At 36.2% G+C, this 16,040-nt stretch overlaps 1 protein-coding gene and 1 long non-coding RNA gene across 2 annotated transcripts; both read left to right on the top strand.

Annotated features, from left to right (window-relative positions):
* Positions 1-9,752: 9,752 nt before the first annotated feature.
* On the top strand, positions 9,753-11,048 carry LOC126764007 (uncharacterized). The gene is made up of 3 exons (XR_007667766.1): positions 9,753-9,959; positions 10,638-10,873; positions 10,943-11,048. It is a non-coding gene; the product is annotated as an uncharacterized LOC126764007 (long non-coding RNA).
* A 4,328-nt stretch (positions 11,049-15,376) lies between these two features.
* On the top strand, positions 15,377-15,803 carry LOC126763969 (uncharacterized). The gene is made up of 2 exons (XM_050481748.1): positions 15,377-15,418; positions 15,480-15,803. The coding sequence occupies exons 1-2, from the start codon at positions 15,377-15,379 to the stop codon at positions 15,801-15,803; spliced, it is 366 nt and encodes a 121-aa protein (XP_050337705.1).
* The last annotated feature ends 237 nt before the right edge of the window (positions 15,804-16,040 follow it).

The raw sequence follows: 16,040 nt of genomic DNA, 5'->3' as shown, positions 1-16,040 counted from the left end.
TCAGTATGGATTCCGCAAGCATAGATCAACCACTGATGCAATCAAGAAGCTTACCGGCACAGCTAACAAGGCAATAGAAGGTACCAGATGGCTGTATGGTGCAAAGGAATACTGCGCAGTAGTCACGTTGGACGTTAAAAACCCGTTCAACTCGGCATATTGGCCCCATATTATAAGTGCACTAGAACGTAAAGAAACCCCAGCTTACTTGGTTAAGATCATATCCAGCTACCTGTCTGACCGGCTGTTACTGTACGATACGGATGACGGACAAAAAAAGTATGAGGTAACGGGCGGAGTTCCGCAAGGCTCGGTGCTTGGCCCATTGTTGTGGGATGTGTTGTATGACGGGGTACTGCGTCTCCCACTCCCGAAGCAGGTGCAGATCATCGGGTACGCGGATGATATTGCCATAACCGCAGTGGCAAAAGAACTTGGCCAACTCGAAAACCTCTGCAATCATGCAGCGACGGCAATCAAAGACTGGCTCACGGCAACAAGCCTCCAACTCGCTGGACAAAAGGCAGAAGCTGTGCTGATCACAAGTAGGAAAAAACCCGAAGACATCAAACTAAATATCGACGGTCATACCATCGTGACACAGAAGTCGCTGAAGTATTTAGGAGTACTGATAGACAATAGACTCAGCTACAAAGAGCACATTGAAAAGGCATGTGAAAAAGCAGCAAGTGCAACGGCCGCCCTTGCAAGAATAATGGCCAACTTCGGTGGACCAAGCCAAAATAGCCGTATGCTACTGGCCAAAGTGAGCCAATCAATTATGATGTACGCAGCGCCCATATGGGGACCAGCACTACAGCAAAAGACGTATGCTAGGAAAGCGAATTCTGCAATGCGGCTCAGTGCCATTAGAGTCACATGTGCATTTCGTACGGTATCCCACGAAGCGGCTGGTATCTTAGCAGGCATCATGCCACCAGATATAAGGGCTACGGAACTCAAAAGAGTAAATGACAGGTCTACAAGTCTGGGCAGGCGACAAACGGCTGAAGAACGGAAGGATGAGAGGCAAACAAGCCTCGATGAGTGGCAGAAACGATGGGATGCAGCTACGACGGGAAGATGGACCCACAGACTTATTGGAAGTGTGCAAGAATGGATAGAGAGGAAACATGGAGAAACAGATTTCTACCTGACGCAGTTTCTGACGGGGCACGGGTGTTTTAGGGAGTATCTTCATAAGCATGGGCATGACGACAGGACGAATTGTTCCTTCTGCGACAGCAGCGGAGAAAACGCGCTGCACATCTTCTTTTTCTGCCAACGGTATGAAAAGGAGAGAGCTGATCTACAGAAACTGACAACGGAAAGAGTGACACCGGATAACATCGTGCGATGCATGACTGAATCGAAAGAAGTGTGGGATAGTGTGAAAGAGTGGTGTGCTATAGCTCTGAAATAGCTAAGAAGGAAAGAGTGGCAACGGAGAGAAATCAGAAGGATGAATGAGGAGTAGGTCTGAATGGCGTGACTGATGAGCCGAATGGCTAAGCTTGGCCTCACGATGTTATGCTTAACGGCGGTTCCGTGGGGCAAATAAACAAGCAAAGACAATGGAGTTAAGGGTTTAGTACGTAGGCGTATTGGTCTCCGCTTCAGTGACCAATACGAATCGTGCATACCGTCCGGAGAAATGACGGTATCTTTCGAAGATTCCCCCTCCAAAATCAAAAACAAAACAACAAAAAAAAAATCCCCAACTGAAGGAGTGCAGTGAAGTGCTGTGACATTAAAATAGGTACACATACGTGTACAAGCATATACAACAGAATATCGTAAAAAAGAAAAATTTCGCAAACGCAAACGGTCGCGATACACACAAACAAAAAACGGCAATAAATTAATAAAACGGACCACACAAATAACCCACAAATAAAAATCATTTAAAAAAAAGCAAACAGCTCACCCAAAACATGACAGCGAAGCAGGATATGCCTCTCCTCGGCCCTCCAAAAAGGCCTGGTTCCACCGTAACACATCACTTCTTGCTAAAGTAACATCTGGATATGAAATCGTTTCGCCGTACACGATATTCAAATCCATTTTGAGGTCGTTCTTCAAACAGTGAATATGTGCGACAAGCAAGCGGAAAATTGTTCGCCCGCGATCTTTCCTATTCGACGACACGAGAAAATGAGATTTTGTGTGCACACAGCGCCATACACGACATTCTTGTGTGCGCACCGATCGTAAGAAATCAAACATTTTCGCGAACATGGATTGGTATGCGCACAAGCCCATACACGAGTACACCGCAATCGCACACATACGGATCGAATGCACATGTGTGTCGAGTATGGCCACTTTAAGCCTGCTTAATCATAAAAAACGTCTCTGTTGCAGATTTTCCGAGTTTCTTACTTTATGAATGAGTTATTTAATAGTTTTAATACAAATGAACTTTTGCTATTATCTTTAATTAGGTTATTTAGTTCTTTATAATTAGAGATATATGAAAGTATAATAAGTAGAGGCCTCGGTTCATACTTCGGATTTTCATTTATAGCTGTGTGGTTTTCACCGTTCGAGAATAAAGTATTTTTTTTTTTATGATCACTTGTGGTGAAACTTTGGCTTTACACTTTTTATTAGACCTTTTGTTTTTCTTTAAAATTCAATTTGAACCCATACCTACTTCTTCTTCATCAGTTTCGTATTGTGATCGACAATAATTAGGCACAAGTGGGCGATTACTTTGTTATTTAAGCTTCTGATTTTTACTTTTCAATTGTTCGCGTAATTGTTCTTATTCTTCCAATTTTTGCTTCAACTCATCTATTTCGAAAACTAATTTTTTTGGGTCTTGTTGGTACTTCGTGATCCCTTACAGTGGGCGGGATAAGAAGCATAATATAGTCATGTTTTATATGATTATTGTATAAGGGCTTATTCGTAGGTCAGGTGAGATAGCAATAGTTAGTTTTTTTTTTGTTTTCGGAGGGGGAATCTTCTAAAGATACTGCCAGGGTGAGACTGGTAGCATGCACGAATCATATTGTTCGCTAGAGTACACCTCTTTCGGGACCGCGCCCAGACAGTGTTAAATCACTATGTTGGACTTGCGAAACAGTATGCCTACGTACTAAACCCTTAACTCCGGCTGCTGTAGCTTGTATTCGGACCTGCGTGACCGCCGTTAAGCACTACTTCGCAGGACCAATAGTTAGTAAAAATAAATATGTGGCAACTACCAGATGAAGCGTTTACAAGTTCAGTGTATACTTTTAGGCTAATCTAGTACAGGCAGAGAACGTAAATTATAGACAGAGAACGTTTACAATAGAGAAGGTTCACGGCGCGATGAACGTAAAAATATTTTTGGCTAACTCGGTCGAGATGGAGGAGTTTCACCACTGCCAGCTCGGCAGCTGAAATTTTAACATTTTCGCTTGAACAGAGCTGAACGTGGAATAAAAATTATGCTCAAAACTAACAGACGTACATACGTTCTCTCTTTTGCTTATATTTTTATACGTTTATATGCAAACATGTGTATTCATATGAATTCTTTTTGGGCAATTAAATTACTTTTCAGAGCAATATTCGTAGTTAATGTGAAAATAAAGCCTATTTTTTAATTATTTTTTGTATTTGATTTATTCATACTTACATATGTATGTATTTATATAACAAACTATCATAATATTACTTAAAAAGGGAAATACATATATTACAATAGTGATAAAAGAACATTCATCGTATATTTTATCATTCAAAACTTATATTCACATGTGTCATGACCATATGTGTTTATGTTCGCTTTCGCGAATTCAATTCATATTATCTTCTTCTTCTTGATTGGCTTGACACCGCTTACGCGATTATAGCCGAGTTAACAACAGCGCGCCAGTCGTTTCTTCTTTTCGCTACGTGGGGGCAATTGGATATTCCAAGCGAAGCCAAGCCCTTCTCCACTTGGTCCTTCCAACGGAGTGGAGGTCTTCCTCTTCCTCTGCTTCCCCCGGCGGGTACTGCGTCGAATACTTTCAGAGCTGGAGTGTTTTCGTCCATCCGGACAACACGACCTAGCCAGCGTAGCCGCTGTCTTTTAATTTGCTGAACTATGTCAATGTCGTCGTATATCTCGTACAGCTCATCGTTCCATCGAATGCGATATTCGCCTTGGGTAACGCGCAAAGGACCATAAATCTTTCGCAGAACTTTTCTCTCGAAAACTCGCAACGTCGACTCATCCGTTGTTGACATCGTCCAAGACTCTACACCATATAGCAGGATGGGAATTATGAGTGACTTATAGAGTTTGGTTTTTGTTTGTCGCGAGAGGACTTTGCTTCTCAATTGCCTACTCAGTCCGAAGTAACACTTGTTGGCAAGAGTTATTCTGCGTTGGATTTCTAGGCTGACATGGTTGGTGGTGTTTACGCTGGTTCCAAGATAGACGAAATTATCTACAACTTCAAAGTTATGACTGTCAACAGTGACGTGAGTGCCAAGTCGCGAGCGCGACGACTGTTTGTTTGATGACAGGAGATATTTCGTCTGCCAGACCCATTTATTTTGCTTCCTTGTCCAGCCTGGAGAAAGCAGAACTGACGGCGCGGTTGTTGAGGCCGATGATATCAATATCATCGGCATACGCCAGGAGCTGTACACTCTTATAGAAGATGGTACCTTCTCTATTTAGTTCTGCAGCTCGAACTATTTTCTCCAAAAACAGGTTGAAAAAGTCGGACGATAGGGAATCGCCTTGTCTGAAACCTCGCTTGGTATCGAACGGCTCAGAGAGGTCCTTCCCGATTCTAACGGAGCTTTTGGTGTTGCTCAACGTCAGCTTACACAGCCGTATTAGTTTTGCGGGAATACCAAATTCAGACATCGCGGCATAAAGGCAGCTCCTTTTCGTGCTGTCGAAAGCAGCTTTGAAATCGACGAAGAGGTGGTGTGTGTCGATTCTCCTTTCACGGGTCTTTTCCAAGATTTGGCGCATGGTGAATATCTGGTCGGTTGTTGATTTGTCAGGTCTATAGCCACACTGATAAGGTCCAGTCAGTTTATCACTTATCAATAATAACATGCGCGCGCTGCTCATATGTACATACATAAATATGGGCGCATGACATTGGTACACAAATAATGCATGTAGATATGTCACCCCCAAAAATTACAAAACAAGAATTGTCTCAAATAGCATCAGCAGCGTCACAAGTCAATAGGCATGGCAGCCAAATAGTCGATGCCCAAATTTGTAGAAAAACACACAACAAAAACTTTTTCATTAATGAATGCAAACGCATTTTCAACAGGCAAACTCGCATCATTCATAAAAGCAAACACCATTACACATCCCCGAGCATGCCTTTGCCTACAAGCGTCTTTACAGCACATAACCGGGATTGACTGTATTTGTGAAGGAATATAAAAAATATTTTTACGCGGCTGGCAAAAATCTGCGTCGATATGTATGCACGCTCATACATCTTCATACATATTTACGCAAGTTCGTAGTCATGCCACCTATGTATGTAAATATATTCACTTATGTCTACATACCACATTTTATCGATATTGAGTTGCTTCAAATCATTAATTTAACATATTTAAGTTAATTAACCTTCTTCATCTTACTGATGTATATAAAGCTAATGATATAAAGCCATGACGGCAGTGCATTTGGAAGAATTCCACAATCTTATATATTATTAAGATTTTTGTGAGCACGGAAAAATATTTTAGAATTGCCAAATATTAGCCGTGTTTTATTTGACCACCACAAGCTAATAGCTAAATCATGGACAAATAAAACGCATTTAGCTTATTTCACATTTTCGCTTAAATATGAACTATGTTGGCAACGCGGGAAATAACAATCATTGAAAGTTTTACAGCACTCTTTAATGAATCAAAAATAGAAAAGCTACTTGATTTCATAACGAATACATATTGTTTTATTTAACGGAGTTATATAATCAAGCTTATTATAAAATGAACATTTTTTACATACAAATCTTGAACAAATGCATACGTATGTATGTGTTTATATAAAACAAATATGTTGTAAAATTATAAATAATTTTATTATTTGATATTGAAAATGGAAAATGTTGCTCTAAAGTGCATTTTAAAATTAATAAAATTAAAATTTATTCATTTCTTCGTGTTAAAGTTGTAAGCAACGAACGGCGATCTCCACTTGCTTCTCTCGCCAGCTCATTAGCAGGTTCTGGCTCCGGTTCGGCACTTTCAATTTGAGTGTCAATAATTGTTTCGTCGTTTGTAATAATACATATATTGTGCATAATGCATGCACTTGCAACTAAATTCAAAATTTCAGTGCTTCAAATGCATTTTCAACAACTATTCTTGCTGAAGAATGTGTTTTGTTAAAGCTGATTTGATTAGCGTTAACGAACCCTAATCTTTAAACACCGGTATGAGGTAATTTCAAAATATATATGTTTGTCTGGTATTTGTTTCCTTTGAAAAAACTTGCGACTTGTTTCTTCCAACGCATCTCCAGTCGGCCACTTAACAAACTCATGGTCTATTGAGATAACCCACGCGACAACCCTTCGTAGCAAAACGGGTTCGTTCACTTTCTTCATATCTTCCTGCAAAAAATACTCATACAGAGAAGTCTAATAACAAAAACAAAGCATACCTATTAAGTCGAACTTGATTCATCCTTTTCATCATTTGAATTTGTGTACTATGTACCAAGCAATTGGAAAACACAAAAAATTTAATTTTGTCTTAATATTAATTTAAAATCCCTACTTACCGCATATTTTATAAAATTTTCCATTTCGTGCACTTCTATACTTTTCATTTATATATTTTTCATTTGTTTACATTTTTATCTGTCAAAATGAGGGTTGTCGCTAATGCCAACTACTTTTTTTGAGAAAACTCATAGCTATTGTGAATGAAAAAAGCATTTTAACTGGCAATGCCTCTAGTCCAATATACAAGCTATGAAAGCTTATGACAAGCCAGCGTAATTATGTTGGCTAAGTCTTCCATACAAAATAAGCTAAAAGCTTAATTGGCTGGTCAAATAAAACACGCCTATTACACTGTGGAACATTTTTGGGATTATTGTCTGGGGGTGAGAAATTTCAAGTCCAGTACAGTAAAACCCTTTTAAATTTTTTTTCTTATCTTGATGTTTTTTCGCTTAGTTGTAACATTTTGGCAAAAACGTAGTTTAACATAACTCGCGAACCACTTGTCCGATTTTGATGAAACAAATTTAAAAAATTAAGAATTAAAATTTGTTTTTATTTGTTTTTATTCAAAAAAGTATAATTTGTCGCCTTTTTTTTTACAAATTTTCCCCAATAACTCCAGACTTCTGGCCATAAACTACTAAAAAAATAAAGTAAACATTTTTATAATTTTTGGTTTTTTTTTTATTTATTTATTTTTATTTATTTTAATAAATATTGCCTAGACTTTTTCAATGGTGGTTGTTCGGGACTAGTGGCATCGCATTCATCTCGGGTAAATTAGTTTCAAAAACAAGAAAACTTCATCTCTTTTGGCGACAGTTTTGCTAAAATTCTTAACAATTCCAAGTTTAATATGCAGTGGCAGCAATATCTTCTCCTTCGGCACTAGAGGCTAACGAATAATATTGGCCCTTTGTAACCTGCTGTGCTCTCTGAGTTTCCATCCGTGGCATGCATATTGGTCACCGGAAAATCGTGTGTCCCAATCGCACAAAAAGCACATATATTTTATATAGCCGCTTTGAAGACCGCAAAGCATTGCTACAACTTTTAAATCGCAGCATATGCGCCACATATGTTTGGCGTAGTTAACCATTTTTAAAATATTTTCCAGTCCATCATTTGTTTCTTTCGTTTCTGTACTATAGGCGATTGGAACTGAAGGTTTTTTATTGGTCTTATGCAGTAAAACCGCTTTCAAGCTGAGTTTTGAACTGTCAATAAATAATCTTCATTCATCTGCTTCATATTTTATTTCCATTGCGTTCATCAATTTTCTTACATCCGGGCAATATGCAGAAGTTTTTTCATCATTCACAAGGAATAAACTTTGGAGTGTTGCCTGACGACTTCGATAAGCTGTGACTTTCACACTGGGTGCCCGATTTATGCTGTGTTAATTCCAACTTGGCATCAATTGAATCAAGCTTATTTTGATTTATTAAAATTGGCTCATTGGATACTGATGGCTCATATGGGGGATCATCACGTGCGTGATATGTCGGAGCAGTCGTAAAAGAGAAAATATCTGGGAAAGAAGCTTTTGGCACAGGAATGTGGTCCGAATGAGGCAATGGTGTTGCGGCACTTGCAACACCAACGGAGTTATACGATTTTCTTATCCTTTTTGCGGATCCTTTATTCGCACATGCATAGCAATTCAATGGATTGTGACCTTCGCCAGGATTAGTCCAAGTCATTGGGATACCGAATGGCATACTTTCACGTCTTCTATTTTTCCAATCCATTAGACGGTTGTAGCAGCTTTTACACACTATATTTGGTACCCAATTTTCGTCATCTCGTATGTTTGAACAAAATCAGTACTGAAATTTCCCCTTTTTTATGTGTTGAGACATATTGACCACAGCAGTAGCAAAATCTATTTATATCTGGCTTGCACAGTTCCATATTTTGTTCTCTTTTGTTCACTTTTAAAAAATTTGAGAATTTGTTGAATGACAAAAATCACAGAACCAGTGTGAGGAAGAGAAGAAGTATAATGACAATGCATGTTTTATGTTAACATTACAGAACCAGTTTTGTTGGATTTTATATGAATTAAGAAAAATATATATTTAAATTTTTAGGAAAAAAATACTTTTTTCCTTTCATACATTCATTTTTAACTTCGAAAGTGTTGCACATATAGGAAAACGGTATAGAACAGATTAGAGAAACTGTAATTCTTAATTTTTCTAAATTTGTTTCATCAAAATCGGACAAGTGTTTCGCGAGTTATATTAAACTACGTTTTTGCCAAAATGTTACAACTAAGCGAAAAAACATCAAGATAAGGAAAAAATTTAAAAGGTCATAAAAAAAAACTGACACATACGAACGCCAAGCCCTTTGTGGGTTTTACTATACTGACCTAGTACCATCACCCAAACTTGGAATTTCTCACCCCCCAGATTAGCTGTTGTACTGTGTTATAAATCAACAGCTATGTTGCCACTTTTCTCACTTCTTTCTGTGAAGAAACATGAGAAAGTTGTTCAATTTATGATTTTTAGCATTTGCCATCGTCGCGAAAAGACGCTTGTTAGCAAAGGCATTCTCGGGGAGATGTAATAGTGTTTGTTTTTATGAATGATGCGAGTTTGCCTGTTGAAAGTGAGCTTGTGTTCATGAATGAAAATGTTGTTGTTGTGTGTTTTTCTACAAATTTGGGCATTGACTATTTGGCTGCCATATCGACTTGTGACGCTGCTGATGCTATTTGGGACAATTGTTGTTTTGTAATTTTTGCGGGTGACATATTTGCATGTGTACGCATATGTATACAAGTATGTATGTAGATTTGTGTATGCGTTACCCAGCAAAACTTGCGTGACCGAAACTCCAATACATTTACACAATTTTTACTTGTCACTAACACTCCCTCACAAATCTTTGAAATGAGTAAGAAGTCAATCTATTGTGTCTTTTGTTTGTTTTATATTATAAGCTCTTCACTCAACAGATGTTAAGCAAAAATAAAACAAAAGAAGACAAACAAATTTTTTTATCTGTCACCGCTTATTGAAAACGATGGATGTGAAAGCGTACAGCATGATACCGTGAATTTGACGTTTGCTTGTTCGTTGTGACAAATTTAATTCGAAGAAAAAAAGAATTCGGTTACAAACGCGTCGATAATTGAGAATTATGCAGATTTTTGCTTGTGCATATTTATGCAAATAATTGTGTTTCTTTAATATTTGTGAATATTTTGTGTCTTCAAGTGCAATAATATTTGGAAAAAGGGTGAGTAAAACAAATACTAATTCAATACGAAGAAAAATACATTTAGTGCATATATGAGCCGGGAAAAAAAGGCTTTTAATCTTAGTGCATCTAAATTTGTGAAAAAGATGTAAATTTTGATTGTGTTCCTGATGTGGAGGAATGCCGTTCACTAAGCTCCCTTGATTTTTCTTCAAATAGCAGTGAAAGCTATGTTAGTGATAGGAATAATAGCGATTGCGAAATTTTAAAAGTGGTAAAAAATAATTCATTTAGTTTAGAATTAAAAGCTTGGGCTTTAAGAAATAGGGTATCCCATAATACAGTAACCGATCTTCTGCAAAAGTTGCGAAAAATAGGTTGCACAGATTTACCTCTAACGGCTAAAAGTCTCTTAGGTACCAGCCGAAAAAACGTAAATATTCAAACGATTCCAAGTGGAACTTTTTTATATAGAGGAACTTAAAATCATTTTGAGAGAAATTCATTTCCTCAACTTGAAAATGAAAATAATATTGTGCTAGATTTTTCTATTCCACATCAGGGCAAGTTTCTTCTAATTCCGATTTTACTTCATCTATTTCATGAATTTTGAAATTAGTACCACTGTAATTATTGTATCCCGGTGGTATTTTATTATTTTATGTTAAGTTATTTAAAATGAATTTTGATGCTGCTCAATTTTTATTTCTTAATCAGATGGATTCACCAGCGCTTTTTGATGACACCTATTTGGAGGAATGCCCAACAACTTCTTCGACTCCCGTAAAAGGTGCATGTAAAATTGTCATTTTAGTTTTTAGTTTATTTTTACGCATTCGTTAGTGTTGAACAATTGACATTTAAATGGAAGAAATTCAACATTTCTGGTTGCTACAACTCAGAGGCAAGCTTCTCAAAACAACAAGGAAACAAGTTGCCTGTGGATGGAAATGGTAATCCAATATATTGTTAAAATGCATTTCTTAAAATTTTTTACTTTATTATGTTTACACCTTTTTCAGATGTTTTTAACATGTTAAAAACTATTTCCACCCAACTACAAAAGTTGTCATCTGTACACTGACGAATTCCTGACTTTGTGTAACTGGGACGGTAGGGGAGGCAAGCAAGCGCTATCAGAGTTTCCGTTGTCCAACATATAATATGGTAAATTTTATACATACATATTACCTACAAAGTTGTATTTTAAATTGATTTTTCATTACATTTTCTATAGATTCTTTCATCACTTGTGGACTTGCAAATTTCGAGCAACAAATGCGGAAGTCCATCGAAATGAGACACCATAGATTTAAGCGAAAAAAATGTAGAAAGCGAAAAGCTGAAGAATGATAACATTGTAATAATTTTTTACACATATGTATATGTATATATTATTTTTGTATCTATATAATAATTTATTGAAATAGTTTTTATATTATTAAAAAAAATGTCAAAAGATGAAGGAAATGAATTTAATGTAAATTTAAATAAAATTATTTTGTTATTAAAATTAATAAAAAAAAATATATTTTATAAAAAAAATCTTTATATTTTAGGGTTTGAAGGAATGACAAGCGAGTGGTTTACCCACTAGGCTATTGCAGAATGCACCGTCACGCTTTCCTGAAACCAGTTTTGTTGATTTATACCAAATTTAATGAAAGTGTGAGAAAGAAGGATATAGTTTTATTACAGCAGAAAATATGTGAGCGAGAAGGTGATACAAGATCACATGTATATAAAAGTTTTGGGAGCTTTTTTGATTCGCCTTTAAGAACGTGATAAGAAAAAGTGACAATTAAACCGGCACGCGTTACCGGCATGTCACTAGGTAACATGACCGTCACTGTTCTAACTGGGTATTTGTGTACCAATGTTATACGCACATATTTATGTATGTACATATGAGCAACGCGCACATGTTATTATTGATGTGATAATATGATTTGAATTTGCGAAAGCGACCATAAACACATATGGTCATGACACATGTGAATATATGTATGTAAGTTTTGAATGATAAAATATACGATTAATGTGCATTTATCACTAATGTAACATACTTCATTTTTTTAATAATATTATGATTGTTTGTTATATACATATACACATAAGTATGAATATATCAAATACAAAAAATAATTTAAAAATAGGCCTTATTTTCCCATTAACTACGAATATTGCTTTGAAAAGGTTAATTAATTCAAATGTATTCATAAATATGCACAAAAAGAATTCATATGAATACACATGTTTGCATATAAACGTGTAAAAATATAAGAAAAAGAGCTAACATACGTCTGTAACAGCAATATATAGTTTTGAGCATAAAAAATGTTGCAGTGGTGAAACTCCTCCATCTCGACCGAGTTAGCCAAAAATATTTTTACGTTCTTCGCGCCGTGAACCCTCTCTATTATAAACGTTCTCTGTTATAGAGAAGGTTCACGATTAGGGATATTTCACTTTTGGGATATTTACTGTTTTGGATGAGCGTGTTTCACCGCACCACAGAAAAATTATTAGCGTATTTCACCACATTTAACTCCAGGGGCACGAAAATAGCAGAATTGAGTAATTTCAGTGTTAAATGAAAAAAGCTATGCTATTTCCAATGTTAAGGAATATACGCTTACAGATTCGCATATTTACAATGCGCAAACGACTTTGCATATAATATATATACATACATATGTATATTTTATATCCGAGCACACTAGCATGTACATATGTACGTACAAATTGAACTATTCATGACGAATTCCTTAACATCTTTTGAAACATACATATAAAAAAATCATGTTTGTATTATTACCTAATTACTTAATTAACGTAGGTTTTATAAGTTATATATGTAAGTTAATGAGGGCCTCCGCATAGCAACCTTACCATAGCTGTAAATAACATTGAATCTTTGCATTTTGCTATTACAACGAATTTGATATGCTTTTTCCGTTCTGAATCCAATAATCCATTCTTATCAAAACAATATCGCTCGCCCTCACAAGAAGGCATAACAATAACAATTGTAAAGAAAACAGAACGCTTAACGTTCTGCTGGAATATGCTGAAACAGCTAATATTGTAATTAACTCTTTCTTTGTTCTGGATTCAATCAAGCTGATGCTTACACTTCAGCTTTAGCTTCAACTTTAAGTAAATAAGACCAAAATGTTTAAATATTAGTATTTCGGAAATAAAGATTTGATTTGTATCTGGCAATCCACTAGAACCACACGTGTTCTTATTTCATCTGCGCGTTCGCGGATATAAAATATATACTATATTTATACCCCGAACAGGGTATATCCAGTTTGTCACGATGTTTGTAACACCCAGAAAGAAGCGTCGGTGACCCTATAAAGTATATATATAAATGATCAGTATGTTGAGCTGAGTCGATTTAACCATGTCCGTCTGTCTGTCTGTCCGTCCGTCTGTCTGTCTGCATATATACGAACTAGTCCCTCAGTTTTTAAGATATCCTTTTGAAATTTTGCAAATGTCATTTTCTCTTCAAGCAGCTGCTCATTTGTCGGAATGGCCGATATCGGACCACTACAACATATAGCTGCCATATAAACTGAACGATCGGAATTAAGTTCTTGTATGGAAAACTTTCACATTTGATAATGTACCGAATTTGGTATAGATTATTTTCTAAGGCGACAATGTAATCTCCGAAAAAATTGTTCAGATCGGATTACTAAAGCATATAGCTTCCATACAAACTGGACACATAATTACTAAAAGAAATGCACCTGTGAAGGGTATATTAGCTTCGGTGCCGCCGAAGTTAACGTTTTTTCTTGTTTTTTTTTTTTATTAAAAACTAAAAAGTGCCTACTAAAGTAAAGAAAAGTAAAAAGTAAAGAAAAAATTATATACAGTGGTGCTCCAATATAACGAACGCCGATAAAACGAATGTTCAATATAACGAACGCTGTTTTCCAATACATTGATGACTCTATATAACGAAAGCTGGAAATTGGATGAACTCGATATTACGAATGTATGGCGTGGCAGGCAGTCAAATACCAGCTAGTTCTTGTTATTATTGAGCTATTTTTTTTAAAGAATTCTATTTATTTTTTTATGCACGCTTCATTGCGCGAAATATCAGTTGTGAGTTCAAAGTGGTAAAGTGAGGATATCGCATAAATTATTTAAAAATGCCTTCAATTCGAAAACGGCTTCGCTTAGGTGACAAATTAAAAATAATTGACGACAATAAAAAGGGGAAAACCCTGAAAGAAATCTCTTTGAAATGTGGTATTCCAAAATCGAGTGTTTGCACAATTTTAAAAAATTGCCGGAATGTAATAAGAAGTGTTAAGGATACACATGCTGGCACATTGAGACGACAATCGTTACAGAAAGGCGAATATCATAGGTTGGAAAAGGCTTTATATAAGTGGTTTGTCTCCCAGCGTGAAAAGCACGTACCTATTAACAGCAATATTTTAAAAGCCAAAGCTGTGCAAATACACATTACAAAATATCCTAATGAAAATTTTAAGGCAAGTAATGGTTGGTTTGTAAATTTAAAAAACGGTTTGGGATCCGAATTTTAAAAGAATCTGGCAGAAAATTGTCCTCCCAAGCTGATTTAGTGGCACCGTTCAAAGAAAAATTAAATGAAATTATCGTAAAAAACGACATAAGTCTTGATGCAGTTTTCAACGCTGATGAAACTGGACTTTACTGGAAGATATTGCCGAACCAAACTCTAGTTCACGCAAATGAAGACAGAGCACCTGGCCGAAAGATATCCAAGGAACGAGTTACAATTCTTGCCTGCTCAAATGCAACGGGGCAATGAAATTAAAGCCTCTTGTAATAGGAAAATCAAAAAACCCTCGTTCCTTTAAAAACAAAACACTTGCCGTGGACTATGCGCACTCAAAATCCGCGAGGATGAATATCGACATTTTTAAAAACTGTTTTTTTAGTAAATTCGTGCTTCATTTGTATATTACAACAATTTTCACTTCAATACTCCTTAATAATACTTTTAATTATAGGTTGAAGATTTTCTTGAAAGTCGAAATCTACCAAAGCGAGCAATATTACTTCTGGATAACGCTCATAGTCATCCACCAGAAAAAGATTTGGTGACTCCAGATGGAAAAATATGGACAGTGTTTATGCCACCGAATGTAACGGCTCTAATTCAACCGATGGACCAGAACGCGATTCGCCTCACCAAATTATTTTACCGAAATTCTTTACTGAGCAGTGTTGTGCAAAAAGAAAATATAAACACAGCGTTAAAGGACCTCATCCTTTTCAATGCAGTTCAACTTATTGCTGCAGCTTGGGAAAAAGTTTCAGGAGTTGTTCTTCAGAAGTGTTGGAAAAACATTTTAATTAATAAAACCACACCTGACGATGAAGATGATGAGGACAGTATACCTCCAGCAGATTTGCGATTCAGAGAAGACCTTTCTGTTATGGAGAGCACACTTTCTCTTACCCATACAATGTTTCCCCAGGTACGGTTTAACTTATGCATTTGTAGAAATAATTTAAATTAATATTCAAATAAAATTTTAGACAAACTTCAACACAGATGATTCGGAAGCATGGAACAGTGTAGACAATGTACTTGTAGAAGAGAACCCGAGTGCTGAAAATGAACTAGCAATAGAAATTTCGGAAGAGGAGGAAGGTGATACCGCTGCAGTTGTAGCTGTGCCGCAAATAAAGCATACTGATGCCATCGACTGCATTGAGAAGTGTATCAAATGGTCTGAAGAAAACAACGTGGAACAGGAAAAAATATTTTTATTGAAAAGCCTACATCAAAAGGCACAGGATCACAAAATTGGTCGCCCACAAAAGCAAATGAGCATAACAAATTTCTTTTCAGTTGAATAATGCTCATATTTTTGTTATAAAATTCAACTTTCATTATTTTTATTGTATGAATTTTCCATTGTATATGTATGTATATATTTATTTCAATCGATGCTTATGAATTCATGAATAAATTATTGTACCAATATTAATTTAGTTTTCGTTTCCGATATAACGAATATTTCAGTTTAACGAACGGTCCCAATTAGAGGTGGACGCGGGTCTCTATTTTGAGGCCCTGGCCCGCACGAAAACAAA

The sequence above is a fragment of the Bactrocera neohumeralis genome, unplaced genomic scaffold (genome assembly GCF_024586455.1).
Source record: "Bactrocera neohumeralis isolate Rockhampton unplaced genomic scaffold, APGP_CSIRO_Bneo_wtdbg2-racon-allhic-juicebox.fasta_v2 cluster09, whole genome shotgun sequence".
Taxonomy (NCBI): domain Eukaryota; kingdom Metazoa; phylum Arthropoda; class Insecta; order Diptera; family Tephritidae; genus Bactrocera; species Bactrocera neohumeralis.
Note: the sequence above shows the minus strand (reverse complement) of the source record. Positions and strands in the feature narration are given on the sequence as shown.

Coding starts and splice junctions, on each gene's coding strand:
- LOC126763969 (XM_050481748.1), top strand. CDS start 15,377: ATGGAGAGCACACTTTCTCTTACCCATACAATGTTTCCCCAG. Junction 15,419..15,479: donor CCCATACAATGTTTCCCCAG/GTACGGTTTAAC, acceptor ATAAAATTTTAG/ACAAACTTCAACACAGATGA.